Below are 19604 nucleotides of genomic sequence, written 5' to 3'. Positions count from 1 at the left end.
ATATCAATTTTAAAATCATTTTACATTTAACTTACATTTAATTTTTCTGGGCGATCTTTGAGACGTTTGCCACATGAGTGGCCCTGTTCTCAAAATACATCACTGGTGTTGGGACATTGTGATTTCCTAAGAATGTGATCATTTAAAAATGGGAACACTTGTAGCAAAATAAATATTGATATTTAACTGTTTATTGTGAAACGATTGATGAATCATTTGTCATGAATTCTTAATAATAAAATAATTGAGGGTTATTTGGGCACATTTGTTACTTCATAAATGTGTATCAAACTGGTCGCTCCTTCACATTAATCAGTACCCAAGAAGTACCTGTGTGTTTCAAAAAGGATGGTGACCCCTGCCCTATATCGTGCCCTCAATGTATCACACGATGCGTTCTTAAAAAGTAGTGAAAATATCCTCAAGTTAGCCTCAGTCTGCCACAGAACGTTGTACGAGTTTGAATTTCAAAATAAGAGCTAAACCGGAAGTGCTATGGTGGTTATTTTAAATGTCGCTGGCTTAGGACCGTTTTGATAGATTCGCTTTGTAAAGTGTACTCATTGATCCTGTCACGTGCCCTTACCTAGTTGTACTTTTTTTGCCCCTCTCTCTTAGAAAAGCACATCCACACAACAAAACATGCTCAAAGAGACAGGAAATGTATTCAAGGGAAATTCTGAAGTAAAAAGAGAAAAAGTTACACCAATTTTGAATTTGCAAGTATTTTCATGAGTGCCATATATCAAGTTAATCTGTTAAATTTGGGTACCATGAGCATTTATTAGTTTTGTGTTCATTTTTCTATTATCGTTATTCGAGCGGCCCGGTTCACGTGATTTGTTGCATGGGTAGAAGAGAATGTGTGTACAGGATTCTAAATTTGTTCGGCTATGTGCTTTAATGACAAGTAGTGGGTGACACACAAGTAACAGTGCCCTGTTAACAACAGCCATTACCTGCTATACTGGCTTGTGTTATGAGAGGGAAAGTAAAGTAAGAAAGATGCCGTGTAGCTATTGCTAAGTTAGCGTCATAATAAGTAATCATAATAAGCAATACAATAAAGGATATGTTGTTACATGATGCCCCATTAACATTTCTGCCTGCCCCCTCAAGTATGCATGGCGAGAACCGGCCCTGGTGTCGATACAGAAAAAAATGACTTTCTTTGATTTACGGCATGAGACAAATTTATGAGTTAAGGCGCGAAAATATGTTTGATATAAATATAGCAAGTACTAGGTGTATCTTCTGGCAGGAAAGGAGAGAAGGAGACTTGGTGGTGGAACCTCACAGTACAGGAAATCATACAAGGAAAACGGTTAGCTAAGAAGAAGTGGGACACTGAGAGGACCGAGGAGAGGCGAAAGGAATACATTGAGATGCGACACAGGGCAAAGGTAGAGGTGGCAAAGGCAAAACAAGAGGCATATGATGACATGTATGGCAGGTTGGACACTAAAGAAGGAGAAAAGGATCTATACAGGCTGGCCAGACAGAGGGATAGAGATAGGAAGGATGTGCAGCAGGTTAGGGTGATTAAGGATAGAGATGGAAATATGTTGACTGGTGCCAGCAGTGTGCTAGGTAGATGGAAAGAATACTTCGAGGAGTTGATGAATGAGGAAAATGATAGAGAAGGGAGAGTAGAAGAGGCAAGTGTGGTGGACCAGGAAGTGGCAATGATTAGTAAGGGGGAAGTTAGAAAGGCATTAAAGAGAATGAAAAATGGAAAGGCAGTTGGTCCTGATGACATTCCTGTGGAGGTATGGAAGCATCTAGGAGAGGTGGCTGTGGAGTTTTTGACCAGCTTGTTCAATAGAATTCTAGTGCGTGAGAAGATGCCTGAGGAATGGAGTGTACTGGTGCCCATTTTTAAGAACAAAGGTGATGTGCAGAGCTGTGGCAACTATAGAGGAATAAAGTTGATGAGCCACACAATGAAGTTATGGGAAAGAGTAGTGGAGGCTAGACTCAGGACAGAAGTGAGTATTTGCGAGCAACAGTATGGTTTCATGCCTAGAAAGAGTACCACAGATGCATTATTTGCCTTGAGGATGTTGATGGAAAAGTACAGAGAAGGTCAGAAGGAGCTACATTGTGTCTTTGTAGATCTAGAGAAAGCCTATGACAGAGTACCCAGAGAGGAACTGTGGTACTGCATGCGGAAGTCTGGAGTGGCAGAGAAGTATGTTAGAATAATACAGGACATGTACGAGGGCAGCAGAACAGCGGTGAGGTGTGCTGTCGGTGTGACAGAAGAATTTAAGGTGGACGTGGGACTGCATCAGGGATCAACCCTGAGCCCCTTCCTTTTTGCAGTGGTGATGGATAGGCTGACAGATGAGGTTAGACTCGAATCCCCGTGGACCATGATGTTTGCAGATGACATTGTGATCTGCAGTGAAAGCAGGGAGCAGGTGGAGGAACAGTTAGAAAGATGGAGGCATGCACTGGAAAGAAGAGGAATGAAGATTAGCCGAAGTAAAACAGAATATATGTGCATGAATGAGAGGGGTGATGGGGGAAGAATGAGGCTACAGGGAGAAGAGATGGCAAGGGTAGAGGACTTTAAATACTTGGGGTCAACCGTCCAGAGCAATGGTGAGTGTGGTCAGGAAGTGAAGAAACGGGTCCAAGCAGGTTGGAACGGGTGGAGGAAGGTGTCAGGTGTGTTATGTGACAGAAGAGTCTCTGCTAGGATGAAGGGCAAAGTTTATAAAACAGTGGTGAGGCCAGCCATGATGTACGGATTAGAGACAGTGGCACTGAAGAGACAACAGGAAGCAGAGCTGGAGGTGGCGGAAATGAAGATGTTGAGGTTTGCTCTCGGAGTGACCAGGTTGGATAAAATTAGAAATGAGCTCATCAGAGGGACAGCCAAGGTTCGATGTTTTGGAGACAAAGTTAGAGAGAGCAGACTTCAATGGTTTGGACACGTCCAGAGGAGAGAGAGTGAGTATATTGGTAGAAGGATGATGAGGATGGAGCTGCCAGGCAAGAGAGCTAGAGGAAGACCAAAGAGAAGGTTGATGGATGTCGTGAGGGAAGACATGATGGCAGTTGGTGTTCGAGAGGAGGATGCAGGAGATAGGCTCTCATGGAAAAGGATGACGCGCTGTGGCGACCCCTAACGGGACAAGCCGAAAGGAAAAGAAGAAGATCACAAAACGGATAGACAAAGTGTTTTGTTTGTATTATTTTATTATTATCACGTAATCAGTATTTTATCAGCCATGTTTAAGGTTGAGTGGAATTTGGAAGTTGGTGTGTGAGTGACAGTAAATGTGTATTGGTGGATATCTGTTCCATACAGAAAATTGTGCGCATTTTATCACGCGTCTTAATCGTTACATAAATGTGCAATATTTAACATTCTTACCAGTTTACTCTTCTTTTTTATTATTTTTTCTTTTTTTAATGTAACTTTATAACACTACACTGGCAGTTTTCTCTCATTATTTTCTGATTGGGTGTTTCCCCAATTCTATTTGTAGTCCCTATTTGTTTTGTACAAATAGAAATGTCAAGCAGCAGCTGCAAAAAAAAGCACATTGTCAATAACAGCAGCGACCGTGGCAGGACTCGAACCTGCAATCCCCTGATCCGAAGTCAGATGCCTTATCCATTAGGCCACACGGCCAACTAGGACGGAGTGTGTGGTTACGCAACACAATTGAATAGAATCTCTCCAGAGCAAATTTACACGGTCATCCAGTCCGCTAGATGTCGCAAAAAGCTTAAAGTGCGCATGGTTATCTTCTTGAAAGCACGCCGACGAAGCTGCAGCGCTTTTTAAGGAACGTCAACTTTTTCTTCTTCGCCTGTGTCTTCGATAACCTTAATCAAAATGGGTGCAGTTATGTCGCTTTCGGTCGCAGTGTTGTCATGAAACATAGCCGGGCTTGGAGGAAGCAGCTATTGCTTTGTTAGCTCACAATCGAGGGAAACACCTGAACCGAGTGTTCCGGTTGATAACACGTTGACCCATCAATGATTTGACTTGGTAAATTGAGAGAAACGATGTAACCTAGTTTCACTGTAGACTCGTACTAATATGTGGCTATTTTTGTTGCTTAATGTGTTTTGCTAATTCTACACGAGTAATATTTGAGGCATAGTGTCCCCCCCCCCCCGCCCCATGTCTGTTTAGTTTCTCAGTCATTCAGGTCATAGTAATCCTAAAGGTTGAATCGAGGCAACTGGACTGTCCAGCAGCTTTGATTCAACCTTTGCGTGTGTGTGTTTTCATCTAACGTCAGGTTGTGATTAAGTCAAATGTATAGCTAATGATGCGGTTGTGAATGTTTTTCATAGGATGCGGTGAGCTGTCCAGATGAGGTGATGCTGCATGTGACGTTCGAAGTGATGCGCTGTCCCATGCACAGGTCTGTCCTCTCCAAAAAGGGGATATGGCCGCCACGCTCCTTCTGCTCCACAAAGCCCCACTCAGTCCAGGGTGAAGACACCGCAGAGACCCGTCTGAACCCCCTTAATATCCAGATGCTGTCGAGAAACCTCCACGAGCAGATATTTCGGGGGCTGGAGCCTGCGTACAAAGAAGAAGATGTGCAACGCGGCGTAAGACACTTGCAGAAGCATCAGCTTCTGGGGAAAGAAACCTCACTGTTACACGAAGTGGAGCTGAAGCTTCCCAAAATGTACGGGAACAATATTGACGAGCACTTCCGTGTTTTGGCTCAGAAGCAGAGTCTTCCCTACCTGGAAGCTGCGGCCGAGCTGCAGAGAGCAGAGCTTCCTCCCACGCCTCAGGAGTGGACACGGCAGGTTGGCTGGACACGGTACGAGTCCAACGGGGAGAGTCACAGGGTTGACTTCCCAGACGAGATGGCACTTGTGTTTGATGTGGAGGTGTGCATGGCAGAGGGACAGTGTCCAACATTGGCAGTTGCTTTGTCTCCCACACACTGGTAAGAAAAAATGTATGCCACTGTGGAAGAACTGAAATGATTATGTTGATTGACTTTGTCCTTTGGTGGTTTAGTAGTTAGCCTCACAGTTTTGAGGTTCAGGGTTTGAATCTCAGCCCTGGCTTTTCTTCGTGGAGTTTTCATATTCTCCCCATGTGTTTTGTGTTTTCACCGGGTACTACGGCTTACTCTCACATTCCAAAGAGGCTAGGTTATCAAGACTCTAAATTGCCCGCAGGTGTGAATGTGAGTGTGAATGGTTGTTTGTCTATATGTGCCCTGTGATTGACTGGCAATCAGTCCTGGGTGTATACCCCACCTCTTACCCAAAGTCATCTGGGTTAGGCTCCATCTCACAGATGACCTCAATGAGGACATGCGCTATACAAAATGGATGGATGGATTTGTTCATTGTTTAGATACTACAATATTTTTTTGATATGTACATAACACAACAGTACCAAAATAATACTGTATGTGGGTAAGTTCTGGCAAGTTTATGTCACAGGTTTTTGCGTCCCCCTTGCAAGGTACTCTTGGTGCAGCAAACGTCTGATCGAAGAGCGCTACTCTTGGTCAAACCAGCTCATCCTCGCTGATCTCATCCCATTGGAGACACCGATGAACTCTGTCCGTCCACCGGGGGGTCAGTGGAAGGAACGGCTTATTGTGGGCCACAATGTCAGTTTTGACAGATCTCACATTAAGGAGCAATACTTGATAAAGGTGTGTATTTTTGAGAGTGGTATCATATTATTGCCAACCTCTCATTCATATTTTGGTTGTTTTATGATGTTTTTTCATTATTGCTATAAGAGCTTGTGTTGTTACATTTAATTAAAATCCGATATATGTATTATTTTCTTAAGGGGTCTAAGGTGCGCTTCATGGATACGATGAGTCTGCACATGGCTATCTCAGGACTGACTGGCTTCCAGCGCACACTATGGATGGCCAATAAGCTGGGAAAGAAGGTGGGCCTCCAGGAGGTCAGCCAGCACATGAAGAAAGTGGGACAGAAAAAAGATGGCCCTAAGGTTTGTATTTGACACTGGGTTTGGGGGTTGTTGTTTTTTTAGCGATAGACTAATGAAAACCTTCACAATTTCATGTTTTCATGTATAGATTGGATTTTGGGACTGGGTGAATATTAGCAGCATCAACAACTTAGCCGATGTCCATGCTCTGTATGTGGGAGGGCCACCGCTGCAGAAAGAGATGAGAGAGACCTTTGTAAAGGGCACCATGATGGACGTCAGGAACCACTTCCAGGTCGGTCTTGTCTTTCTGTCCATGGTTCATCCATCTATCCATGTGTCCAGCTATCGAGCCATCAGTGGAGAGTAACTTTGCCTTTGCTGTCCCCTGCAGGAGTTGATGCAGTACTGCGCCTCAGATGTTCTGGCAACGCATCAAGTATTCATTGAACAGCTACCTCTCTTCATGGAAAGGTCAGAATGCATATTTCTCTTAAATTGTGGTCACTGCTGGATTGTAACAACTCATTCGTATTCCAAAAGATGTCCCCATCCTGTGACATTTGCTGGAATGCTGGAGATGGGTGTGAGCTACCTTCCCGTCAATCAGAACTGGGGACGATACCTGGAGGATTCCCAGGACATTTATGAAGAGCTCCAAAGAGAGATGAAGAAGTCTCTCATGACTCTAGCTGATGATGCATGCCAGCTTCTGGAGGATGAGAAGTGAGACACGAAACCTTCTGAATAACCCTTTATTATTCCTTGAGAGCAAAATGTAGTGAACCTGAATCTTCTATACCAGGTAAATAATTTCACGTGGCTCTCTGTTATCCTATGATTCATGCAACCTATGGCATTTTACGTGAAATACCTGCTTAAATGTTTTAAACGTGCATCTAAAAAAAATGTATAGTGTGACATCCCAGATGAAAACCTTCTCAAAGCTTGACTGTGGCGACGGTTCATCTTTCAGTAGGACGACGTTCCTAAGCATACAGCCAATTTAGGAAAGGAGTGGCTTCAGGACAACTATGTTCATGTCCTTGATGAACCCAGCCAGAGCCCAGACTTTGAATCCGATTGAACATCACTTGGAAGATCTGAAAAATGCCTCTACTTCGTTGCTAGAGAAGTGCTGCGAAGAAGAATGGGCGAAACTGTTCAAACATACTGTAGGTGTGCTAAGCTTGTGGTATCATATTCAAAAAGTCTTGAGACTGTAGTTGCTGCCAAAGTTGCATGAACAAAGCATTGAGCAACTTCTGTTAGTACTTGATGATTTCTTCAGATTTAATTTGTAAAAATGTAGCACATTTTTACATTTTCATTATGCAGTGTTGTCTGACATAATACTTCCTAGATGCTCTGGATCTCTTAAGTCAGAGGTGTCAAACTCATTTTTGTCGTGGGCCACATTGTACATACGGTTTTCCTCAGAGGGCCATTATGATTGTAAAACCATATCAATGTTTAATCGCCTCATCATATTATTACATATAGACAACAAATTGAAGGATAACTAGTGTTGAAATCAGAAGTCAAGGATAATGGTTTGTTCAACTATTGTTTAAGTAACTGTAAAAGGGGTTTGGAGGCAAAACATGATTACAATAGTTAATTACTATTTATTACATGAATATTATACAAAAAATTGGAACTGATTTTAGCAAGAATCATGGAAGTTGACACATGATTTGCTTTCGCGGGCCACATAAAATGATGTGGCGGGCCTGATCTGGCCCCCGGGCCTTGCGTTTGACACCTGTGTCTTAAGTCATTATTAATTAGGGGTTTGAACTTGACCCCTTCGTTTTCCCTTAATCTTAAACTGATATTTTGCACAAAACCAAGCTTCCATGTCTATTCTAGTATGACTGCGCCTCACTCAGTGCACAAAGTCAGGCTTGGATGCACAGACCCCAAATTGGACCCTATTTAACAATTGTGGGGATCACCCACAACCTAGACTGTCAAGGGGCTCTCATCCAACATCAGTGAACCCTGATGTCACAAATGCTTAATCTTACAAAAAGAAGAGCAGTACCTGTTTAGCTGCAAAGAGGAGACCAACTACCGAGATGTAATGACCAATACTGTTGTCCATAGAGTCAGTGTATTTCATGTGTTCATCATTAGATTCAAAGATGATCCTTGGCTTTGGGACCTTGAGTGGGACGTGCATGAGTTCAAGCTGAAAAAACTGCCAGCCAGCAAAAAGAAACAGTCCAAAAAAGCAGTTGAATCCCAAACTGCTGCTCCTCTTGCAGACTGGATGGAAGGTATATCCTCAAAGTATGGCTAACTAGATTATAGTGGTTTTCTTTCCAAAAACCTTTATTAATATTCACTTTATGCTACAAGACGCAGGTCCACCATCTGAAGAGGACACTGTAACAGGTCTTTGCCCCAGCAGGCTAGCTGTGGATAATCTGAAGAAAACGGTGAATCGACTTCCCAAGAGAAAGCAACACCTGCCCGGACATCCTGGGTCTGATCGCCAGCAGTCAGAACTTTACCTTCACTTTCCACTTTTCTTCATTGTGTTCTACGTCACCAGGTGGTATCGTAAACTGTGTGAGAAGATGTCGGCGGACAGCTGGTCGCCCGGAACGAGTCTCATCAGTCTTCAGATGAGAGTGACCCCGAAACTGATGGGTCTGACGTGGGATGGATTTCCCCTGCATTATACAGAGAAACATGGCTGGGGGTATCTGGTTCCGGGACGCAGGGATAACTTGGACTCTCCGGACGGAAACATAAGGCCAGCCATTTGCCCTCACAGGTATTTAATGGACCACACTCTAATTCAGTGGTTCTCAAACTGAGACAGAATAATTCGCAGTAAATTATGTGGTATAAATTTTTAAATGTGCATACCTTCATATGGAGACCAGCTTAGTAATAAAATAAAGATGTGAAGCCATTTAATGTCTCCTACTACTACTACTACTACTAATAACCTTAGTTTTTAGGCCAATTAAAAACTATCATATTTTATATCATCACATAAATCTGACATCCCTGCATGTGCATAGCATTTCTAGCTCTCTCAGGCACACTGTTTTCTAATTTTGGGTTGCACAGGGGAGTCAAGGTGATGCTCTGCATGATATTTGTGACTGGGCAGCACATACCACAGGTCAAAAGTTTCCAGTGGATAAATCACTGCTTTTGCAACATATAAAGGAGCAAGCAGCATGTCTTTGGCAGTGTTCAGCTCAAGGGACTCTTGTCATCCGGAAAGCAAAGTGAAAATGATTGAATTCATGTTATCCGTTTCTTAGCAGGATTTAAAGTTGACAGTTGCTTTTTTGAAATTAGTTGCTAGAGTGGCTGGAAAAGTTGCTAAATAGGAGGGGGAGTCAAAAAGTAATGAGCCCAATTTAATTTAACCAACTAATAATTGATTTTATTTCCCAGAAATGTTCATGGTTTATAGTTTTAATACTTGTTTGAAGGTTTACTTTATAAAAAAAAAAAAAAAAAAAAGTTTAAACCTCTCCTCCTCCTGCCAGCCATTTTGGAAATGACGTCACTGTTAGATGCCTGTCAGAAGCAGAGAACCGTGATTGAATTTCTTTTGCACCTGGGCTCAAAGTGATGAACCCCTGTCTCATCCCTAGTTACTATACGCTTGAGAAAAGATTCGTCACCTTTGTGACACTCTCTGATGGAGGCCATATTGTAAGTGAAAGCAGTGCATGTCAGCTTGTGACTGCAGATAAATATTGTTTTTAAATCTACTGTTTTTGGTTAACTTCCTTTTTATTAAACAGGTCATGAATAATTTGGTTGAAACATAAAAAACACTTTCATGGCATTTAGGGGGAAGTACATGTTCGTTATGTTTCCTAACAATTATTAGGGTGTCCTCGGAAAAACTTTCACCCTTGCACCCAAAACGTTTGAGAATCACTGCTATAAGTAATTAATCCAGCCTCCATGGTATGTGTTAAAGCTTTTTGTCCTCTACAGAGAGATTGAACGCATTTACAGAGAGTACCGTGAGCAGAACAGCAAGGGGGGTCCTGAGTATGTAGACTGTGTACCATCAGATGACCTTATCTGGACAGACAGTGCTGTTTGGGCAAAGGTAACAAAGCATGTCATATGACTCCAATGTGATGGGCAAGAAAGTACACCATGCTGCACACTTTTCTATAAACTATCGGTCTATCCGTCCATCCATTTATTTCATAGTCTTCATGAGTTGAACTTGTGGGTGAGCTGCACAGCCTGGACCGAACAACCACTAACCAACCATTTACGTCTGTGGACAATTTTAGAGTCTTCAAATACCTCAACATGCATGTTTTGGGAAGTACTCACAGAAAATCCACATAAGAATGTGGAGAACATCAAGTTCCACACAGGGGTGCATGAGCTGAGGTTTGAACCTTGGACCTCTTGGCTGTGAGGCAGACATGCTAACCATTAAACCACCCTGCTGCTTCTATAATCAATTCCATTTAAAATAAAATACATTTTCCATCAACAAGATGCTTAAATTGACTCTAAAGAAAAGAATATATGCTCATGTATTTTTCCACCAGGTGGAGGAGTATGGATCACTGGAGAGACTAACAGAGGAACATGGAGTCAAAGCGGTGACAAATGGGGTATCCAAATTGTTTTCTAACTACCTTTGTCCTAATTTCACAAATATGCCCATCACATTAAACAGTATTGTTACTGTTTTTACATGCCAGCTCTCGACATCAGCGCTTGTCCTCCATTTGTTTTTCTTCTTGATTGTACAGAAGCAACATCTTAGCCGCAAGACCAATGCTGCCCCAGAGGAGAGTCACTGCCACTATCACCAAGGAATCGGCCCCTACAACGATATAGACATACCTGGATGTTGGTTTTTCAAATTACCACATAAGGTAAGGTGCTTAATCAGTAAGTCACTGGTGTTGTGTAGGAACACTCAAGAGACTGTCTGTTTCAGGACGGTAATCAAAATAATGTCGGCAGTCCTTTTTCAAAAGACTTCCTGCCTAAGTTGGAGGATGGTACTCTAAGAGCAGGAAGGGCTGGGACCAATGCAGCTCGTGCGTTAGAGATCAACAAAATGATATCCTTCTGGAGGAATGCCCATAAACGCATAAGGTATCTTTTGTCACTATATTATCACATTTGTACTGCTCATCTGTTCATAGTCTTCCATGAACCAGGAGATAGCCTGATAACTAACACACAATTACACAATTTTACTTTCACATTTGTTGACAGTTTGGTGGAGGTCTGGGCTTAATTGAATCACATTCTAGTTATGCATGCTCATTGTAGCGTTGCTTAAACAAACTCATGGTGGCTCAATGGGTTTTTACAGTATTGTATTTCTAAGTAAACACTACTCATAAAATTTCAGAGTGAACCTAAAATGCACTTTAACCAATACCGGTGATCTTAATTTGACCTTCCCTAAATTTTTTAATGCACATGTCAAACTGTTCAATATTTCAGTACTTTTTGCGCAACTTCTTGTTCTAACAAGGAGCTGTATGGCAAAATTTACAACAGGGGAATCAACCAATACATTTCTTGATTCAATTAAAATTGTGTTTCAAACAGTCCTCTTCACTGTCACATTTTGACATCATGAGAACAGGAACACAGCTAACTATTGAGGAACAGTAACTCGCCATTGCGAAGCTTCAGCCTGGATGTTCTCAGGGGGAAGTGGACACTGAGCTTAGTGTATCATCAGTAGGTTACAACAGAGATACACAGAGACTAAAAGAGTCACAGAAAGGCATAAGAGTAAACGTCAGTGGAAATGTATTGTTTGCTTCATGGATCATTAATCTAGCCGATCTGCTCCTTGTTAGGGAGTTTGCCCTTCAGTACGGCTGAAAAGCTTAAACTGCTCTTGAAAGTATTTGAATTTGAAAGGCGTCAATGAAACCTAATTCGATGGTCCTCTCGTAGCTCCCAGATGGTGCTGTGGCTACGGAAAGGCGAGCTTCCTCGTTTTATGAGCAGGTTTGTCTGCTAGAGCTGCATACATCTTTATTGAAAAACAAAGTTAAAGAAAAAAAAAAACACTGCCGGCGGTACTTCATACAAGTTGTTTTTTTTTCTTCTTTTTTTCGGGCGGTTTCCAAAGGCACAAGGACTTTGATGAAGAGGGGCAGTACGGTGCTATATTACCTCAGGTGGTCACTGCAGGAACTGTCACACGAAGGGCTGTGGAGCCAACATGGCTGACTGCCAGTAATGCACGGGTAAGACGCACATACGCGCACCACGAAGGGAACTACACAAGTCAGTACCACAACAGACATGGTCTCATGATGTACAGTGGCTGCCATTTCTCAGCTATATAAGGCTGTGTTCTGAATCACTCCCTGTCCACTATATACACGTACAGAGGCTGAAATAAATATTTAACAAGTCACCATTTTTCTTACTAAGTATATTTGCAAAGGTGCTATTGACAAAGTTTCACCAGGTGTTGGGAACAACCCAAGAAATCCATACATACAAAGAAAGTAGAACAAATAAGATCAGAAATTCGTTTAAAGTTTGCTGATCAACATTTGGAGAAGGGTCTGGTCTGATGAGAGTAAAATTGAACTCTGAATGCCATAATGCACACCACGTTTGGAGGAGAAATGGCACTGCACATCACTCTGAAAACACCATACCAACAGTGAAGTTTGGAGATGAGAACATGATGGTGTGGGGCTGCTTTCAGCAAATGGTACTGGTAAACTTCACATTGAAGGAAGGATGAGTGGGCAAATGTACAGAGACATTCTTCACAAAAATCTGCTGCCATCTACGAGGATGATGAAACTGAAATGAAGGTGGACATTTCAGCAGGATAATGATCCAAAACATACTGCCAAGGAAAGAAACTCTCAATTGGTTTCAAAGAAATAAATAAAGCTGCTAGAATTGCCCAGCCACTCACCTGACTTGAATCCAATTGAAAACCTATGGAAAGAACTGAAACTCAAGGTCCATAAAAGAAGCCCACGGAACCTTGAAGATTTGAAGACTGCTTGTGTGGATGAATGGGCCAAAATCACACCATAGCAATGCATGCGACTAGTTTCTCCATACAGGAGGCGTCTTGAAGCTGTCATTGCAAACAAAGACTTTTGTACAAAGTATTAAATAAATACTAGTTGGCGTGTCACATTATTAGACACAATACTTAATTTCTGAGTTTATTTGTTCTACTCTCTTTGTATGTATGGGTTACTTGGGTTGTTCCCAACATCTGGTGAAATTTCCATGTCAATAGCACCTTTGGAAATATATTTAGTGAGAAAAATGGGGCCGTGTTAAATACTTATTTCAGCCGCTATATTGTGAATTTGCCATTTTGTAGTGCTGTTCAAATGTGTGGTGAATAGAAGTTATCTACTATACAGTGCCTCTTGAAAAGTAGTGCACAATCGATGGTCACTAAAAAAGCATTATACTGCATGTTTTGTGTCCTTAGCGGGACAGAGTGGGTAGCGAGCTTAAGGCGTTGGTGCAAGCCCCACCAGGTTACCACCTGGTTGGAGCCGACGTGGACTCTCAAGAGTTGTGGATTGCAGCTGTGCTCGGAGAGGCCCACTTTGCGGGCATGCACGGTGAGATTTGGCATCCGTTAATTTTCTATGGCGCTTACCATGATTAAGGTAATGAGGGAAGCTGGATCCTTCCACAGCTGATTTAGAGACAGGGTACACCTTGCACTGATCACCTGTCAATCATACCACTACCACATAAATACGACCATTCACACTCACATTCACCCCTTCAGGGAATTTAGTCTTGGATGAACCCAACACACGTTTTTGGACGTTCATTGTTTGAGCCCTAAGTAGTCTTTTATGAATATGCCTCTGCCAACATGGTAGCGCGCCGAGTCACTTAGTAAATTCTCATGTAGTCAGATGACTTAAATTTGGGGAACAGAACATTTATATCAAGTGCAATTTGGTCAGACCATAACCCACCCCTGCCCCTTTACAGGCTGGTGAAATAGGCGCTAGGCATGATGGGTGCATCACATAATCCTTTTCTCCTCTTACCCTGATGCACCCATCTCTCAGAGGTCAATATAGTCTCAGCCTATCGGATCCTTTTCTGATTGGTTCATAGACCAATCTTTGGGACCTAGCAAATCGTATCATATTTTGGTCTGACTGCTAAGAGGTTCTCTAAACGCTACACATTTTAGTCTCAATCCCTTCATTTGTTTTTGTTGTGTGCATTCATATGGATTTTTGGCTGATATTACTGTATGTCTATTACAATAATCAATAAACAACTACAAACATCAGAGATAGTTAACGTCCTTGTAAAAGAGTGAACCTATAAATTCAACAAGCGATCAAATAACTATTTATCTCACTGTATGTTCCACCCCTTTTAGATGTTATTCAACTGCAGTTTTTCTTGGAAAATGATGACTGACTAAGGCTCTCAGCATTTAATGTTTTTAAGAGTTTCAGTAGTTTGAGCAGTCTACTTAGTTGTTCTCTTTACTTAAAGGTCTTTACCATATACACTATAAAGTATAAATTGACTCAAAAAACTGCAAACTCGTTGCCTTAAAAGTACTGTAATTAGTCGTGACTTAGAAAAATAGATTTGAATAACTTATTTGTGAGTGTGCAATACTCAAATTCGCTTAAATATATTGTATGACTAGTGTAATTTGATTATTTTGAGTGTGCGGTATTCATTAATTTAAGTAAATTAGATTAACGTAATCTATTTATTTTAAGATTCCATTGCTCAAATCTGTTGAGTTCTGATAACAATTTTTTAAAGTAAGTACAACTGAATATTCAGGAGCTGTGAATGCTTGATTATCTTTATGGCGGATGAATAAAACTAGTGTCAACTTGTCAGAATAACTAACATCTGCAAGCCAATCATGCCACATTCTTTGTCGTCTTCTAATAATTCTGTGGGGTTTAGGTTGTACGGCCTTTGGCTGGATGACACTTCAAGGAAAGAAGAGCCAGGCCACTGACCTGCACAGCCGCACTGCCGACACTGTGGGCATCAGCAGGGAGCACGCCAAGGTGTTCAACTACGGCCGCATCTACGGTGCAGGACAACCCTTCGCGGAAAGGCTGCTGATGCAGTTCAACCATCGCCTTAGTCAGACAGACGCTGCCAGTAAGGCCAGACAGATGTACGCTTTGACAAAGGGGTTACGCAGGTACTCTCATTTATGGTACAGTGATACCTTGACTTAACAGTTTAAATCATTCCATATCCATGCTCTTAACTTAAATCCCTTGTCTCTAAAATCAACTTTCCTCATCAAAATGAATGTACGGTAAATGCCATTAATCTGTTCCAGCATCCCCCAAAAAGAGAAGTTAGTATTGTAGTGTATATAAAAAAAGTAACTCTTACAATAAAATATGTAAAGAAAAAAAGGTTTCCCTAATTGCTACACTTTTACTGAACTTCATCTTATTAAATTGTGGGTTTTTTGCCCTTTCTACCACGCTTTTCTCATTTTAAGAAGCTTCTCCATCTTTTTATCAACAGACGTCCACAGCTTAGAATTTTTTATTTATGCCGTTGGCTGGCGTTGTAGCAATTTATCGTCTCTCTCCGCTTCAGTATAAAGAATTACGCTCGTACTGCTTCGCACATGGTTTTCCATTATTTCAGACTTTAAATTCAATGGATTTCTTCCAGTTCTTCTCAGCATTCACCCATGGTTGGAAAAAGTTTGGCAAAATATCTGCAAAATGCGAGCGCAATGCACAACAGGCTCACCGCAAGGTGTGAACTGATGATGGCCGCATGTTGTGAAAGTCACTGCCCCAACTTAGTGACGGACTCTCTGAGGCTTACCCAAAAGTCAAATTTTTGCTCACAACTCAAAACACTAAATTGATGGAACAACTGCTTGTAACTCGAAAAAACTAACTTGGGGCACTCTTACGTCAAGGCACCACCGTATGAGTTAATAGTTGACGCATCTGTGTGTGTTTTTTGGGCCAGATATGAACTATCGGACGAAGGTGAGTGGCTGGTCACTGAGCTGGGAATTGAAGTGGAAAGGGAGGAAGATGGAAGCGTATCCCTCCAGGAATTGCGAAAGATTAGTAGACTGGCCTCACAGAGGTGAGAGAAATGATGACGATCAAACAGAACCTCAGTTTTGTGCTTCTCAGTGTTCATGTATTGTTATTGTTGTCTTCTGCCTTTTTACTTAACCTATAAGCTCTCGGCGAAGGAAGTGGGATTTGGTGGGCAAACGGATGTGGTCAGGAGGGACGGAGTCGGACATGTTCAACAAACTGGAGAACATTGCCCATTCAGCCCAGCCAGCGACACCTGTGCTGGGCTGCAGGATTAGCAGAGCTCTGGAGCCCAAGGCAGTAAAGGATGAGGTGAGCTAAGGGACGGACCAACACCGAACAAACTAACAGTGGAGGAATTTATTTATTTATTTTTTAATATATAAAAAGGAAAAAAGGGAAGGGTCATTTCATTGAATTATTCTTAAATAGATTTCAAGATTTTACTTTTTTGTTTTGTTTTTTTAAGCTAAGAGTGCACAGTAATTCTATACATATATTGAAGAGGTCCATCTCGACAAATTAGAATATCGTAGACAAGTTCATTCATAATAAAAATAGACTATAACAGAAAAATAAATACAGTGGACCCACGCATATGACACCTGCAGATTCACTTATTGACAGGTTTTTAGGTGCATTTTTTTTCATTTTTGTAATTTACAATTCTAATGGTCGCCAATTCTTAGCAGATTTTCAATATTCGGTCTCAATCCCCCGTGAATAACAGGGGTGCACTGTACTCAAAAGTATTCCTACCTGAATAATTACCCAAGTACAGTAACGGTATTTGTACTTTGTTACTTCCCACCACTGCTGTTGCACTGTATCCCTTGTGTAGGTGTACCTAATGTTCTGGTCATTGATCACAGAAATGCCCATCATGTGGTCCAAGTGGAGCGATGCGAGATTTTACATTTATGTCGGGCTTTCCTTGTGTCAGTTCATCACCAGCAGAGTGAACTGGGTGGTCCAGAGCTCGGCAGTGGATTACCTTCACCTGATGCTGGTGGCGATGAGGTGGCTCTTTGAGGAGCACGACATCGACGGGCGCTTCTGCATCAGCATCCACGACGAGGTGCGGTACCTCGTCCGCAGCGAAGACCGATACCGAGCGGCATTGGCGCTGCAGATCACCAACCTTCTTACCAGGTCTGAGCTGTAGGGTCAGGGTCAGCGAGGCCTTATCTGCTGGCCTCCATTTATAGCCATAATTCTAATATTTGTTTCACGGAATTGTATTAATTTATTCCTTATTGTTTTACTTCTTCTGTCTCCCGCAGGTGTACGTTTGCGCACGTATTGGGCATGCAGGACCTTCCACAGTCGGTCGCTTTCTTCAGTGCAGTTGACATAGACGCGTGTCTGAGAAAAGAGGTCACCATGGACTGTGTGACCCCCTCCAACCCCACGGGTGTGGAACGAAAATACGGTCTTCCTCCTGGTGAGCCTGACACTGAATACACCGGCAGACAATTATTTTTCACATCGAGTGCTGCGAACTGCTAGCCATTCTAGCAAGAGTGCAAGTCATGTAGCTGAATGAGGTCACCAAAATATTTAGATAAAGCTGTTAGTATGATGCAAAAATAATTCTAATAATTCACTGACTGTTTTCCAAAATGTATCATTTTTATCTTTGTGAAGGCAGACAGCTCATATTGGATCTCATTAGATTGTGGCATGAGTAACTCATTGATAAAGCTGCCAATTAGCACAATCATTAACTTGGTAAAAGTTGCACTAGTGCAAAATGATTACAATGCCAATGATTCTGTATATTACAGTTTTAATATCAGCCACAGGAGAATTTCTACAAGTCAAATTATGTGTTAAGAGAAACATAAAATAATAACAAAATCTAGGGTTTCTTTATAATTAAATAATAGGAGAAAACCTTACTAAACAAGATGTGCTTTCAGGTGAAGCCTTGGACATCTACCAAATAGTTGACATCACCAAAGGTTCCCTCAATAAAGGAAGATAGCTTCTTATAGAGAGGCAAAGGACACTTGGAATGCAAAATGGAGAAGGCCCTGCAAGCTCATCAGCATGCAAGCTGGCGATGTGTGTAACCAACAGGAGCAGCTCATTGTTTTCGCTTCTTTTTGGGGGGTTCTTGAGTCTCTTCTGCTTCTTGTGATGCAACCTTAAAGGAACAGAAACAAGTGCAAACAGTGAAAGCACACACCGGAACAGTGTGATCGCCAATATATGGAGATGACACTTACCGCCACAGTGTTGTCCTGCTCCTGCAGTGCTGCATCCAGAGTAGCAGTATTGATGCGGAAATCTCTCGAGGTGCTCAATTTCATGTATTGCATCAGATTTACCTGGACAATGCACATATGGTAAATGTTGCTGAAATTAGTTCCATTTGTTTTCTTTACACATTTTCCACAGATGCTCACACATACCTTAGACTTCTTTGAGAGTGTAATGAGGTATTTCTCATACTGTTCAATGCTGAAGATCAAGTTGGGAATGGCCTTTGTCTGACGCAGAAGTTTTGCCTACCCAGAAAGCAAGATGGGTGTAGTCACGTAATCCTTTCTTTTGAAATGTACGTTATACAAAATTATACACACTTTATTTTGTTTGAATTAAAAAGAAATTGTTTTATCAAACGTATCATGATGTATTGACTGAATGGGCATAAGGCTAGATGAATTGGTTATCAGTTGTGTGAAGATAAGCAGTATAGAAAATGAAAGGATGCTGAAGGTGTTGTTGAGTCCATCTCAACTACCGGTAGTTTGCGCCCTATAAAGGAACAACATGATGTCAGCTATGGAAAGTTGAACAACTAGACAGACCTACTCTTAAGGCATTACTGTAGCAGGGTAGCATTATTGCACTTAATAGTATACTAGCATTGCAACAGGATTCAGAGGGAGAGTTTCTCATCCCATTTAAAACGTTTTTTTATTGATAGTCTTGTGAATGCGCCCAAAGTCAGATGGGATTGATTGATAATTGTCCCCTCTGGTCGAACAAATAAATTTAGCCCATCCCTTTATATAAGGCCTTACAGTAGCAGCAGTGTTCACTTCCTTCTTCTTTTTCTTCTTGTCTGCACCTCCAGCACTTGACTCTCCACCCTGAAGAAGAATTAAAGGGACATTTACCAACACTATTTAATAGTAATCACCTGGCTTACAAACTATGCAGGGACTGGTTTTCAGAACTTGAACTCGTTTGTACCTGAACGTATGTGATGAAACCGTAGCATTGTGGAGTCAGATGGGAGCCAGACAGCTTGACCTGCTCAGTGGCAAAAAAGAAATACACTTAAGCATAATATCATATGCAGTATTAACAAAAACAACATTGTTGCCAAGACTTACCAGCTTCTCAAAACGTGACGGTAATTTACTACTCTGACTGGCACAAACTTGAATGTACTGAAAAAGTGAAGAAAATACATTCATATCAAACTTTGTACCCTATATTTATAGTTGAACTATATAATAATAAGTAGGGTTGCAAATGATTGGAAATGTTCCGTGGGAATTCAGTGTAATTTAATGGCAATGTATCGTATTCAAGCATAAATGCGAACATTTTGTTGAGTCGTAAGCAGACAAATGCAAAATTGATAGCTCCCATGGCCCACATGCGAGGGCAAG

At 41.7% G+C, this 19604-nt stretch overlaps 2 protein-coding genes and 1 non-coding gene across 10 annotated transcripts in view; 1 reads left to right on the top strand and 2 right to left on the bottom strand.

Moving 5' to 3' along the window:
* Positions 1–3573: 3573 nt before the first annotated feature.
* On the bottom strand, positions 3574–3646 carry trnar-ucg (transfer RNA arginine (anticodon UCG)). The gene has a single exon. It is a non-coding gene; the product is annotated as a tRNA-Arg (tRNA).
* A 117-nt stretch (positions 3647–3763) lies between these two features.
* polg (polymerase (DNA directed), gamma) lies at positions 3764–18602 on the top strand. 8 transcript variants are annotated; one of them, XM_061773191.1, is made up of 23 exons: positions 3764–4009; positions 4321–4584; positions 4711–4934; positions 5465–5660; positions 5804–5971; positions 6060–6206; positions 6306–6385; positions 6455–6637; positions 8051–8193; positions 8276–8696; positions 9890–10007; positions 10468–10533; positions 10675–10800; positions 10866–11026; positions 11849–11902; positions 12027–12144; positions 13374–13509; positions 14849–15095; positions 15896–16018; positions 16119–16287; positions 16919–17127; positions 17259–17419; positions 17898–18602. In XM_061773191.1, exons 2-23 carry the CDS (start codon positions 4348–4350, stop codon positions 17960–17962), a joined length of 3552 nt encoding a protein of 1183 aa, XP_061629175.1. In that variant the 5' UTR covers positions 3764–4009; positions 4321–4347; the 3' UTR covers positions 17963–18602. The 8 variants fall into 8 exon arrangements, with proteins under 8 accessions (XP_061629175.1, XP_061629174.1, XP_061629173.1 ...); XM_061773190.1 differs by having other exon boundaries at positions 4708–4934; XM_061773189.1 differs by having other exon boundaries at positions 4321–4934; positions 8282–8402; positions 8472–8696.
* The window catches only part of fanci (FA complementation group I), a 28917-nt gene continuing 27297 nt past the window's right edge, over positions 17985–19604 (bottom strand). The window contains exons 32-37 of the mRNA XM_061773183.1: positions 19323–19379; positions 19180–19239; positions 19008–19076; positions 18393–18488; positions 18207–18308; positions 17985–18124 (exon numbers count right to left, since the gene is read on the bottom strand). Coding sequence (XP_061629167.1) covers positions 18065–18124; positions 18207–18308; positions 18393–18488; positions 19008–19076; positions 19180–19239; positions 19323–19379 — 444 coding nt within the window. The 3' untranslated portion in view covers positions 17985–18064. The remainder of the gene's footprint in view (positions 18125–18206; positions 18309–18392; positions 18489–19007; positions 19077–19179; positions 19240–19322; positions 19380–19604) is intronic.

This window comes from Phyllopteryx taeniolatus, chromosome 5 (assembly GCF_024500385.1).
Source record: "Phyllopteryx taeniolatus isolate TA_2022b chromosome 5, UOR_Ptae_1.2, whole genome shotgun sequence".
NCBI lineage: Eukaryota > Metazoa > Chordata > Actinopteri > Syngnathiformes > Syngnathidae > Phyllopteryx > Phyllopteryx taeniolatus.
The sequence above is the reverse complement of the archived record's forward strand: the minus strand, read 5'-3'. Positions and strand labels throughout refer to the sequence as shown.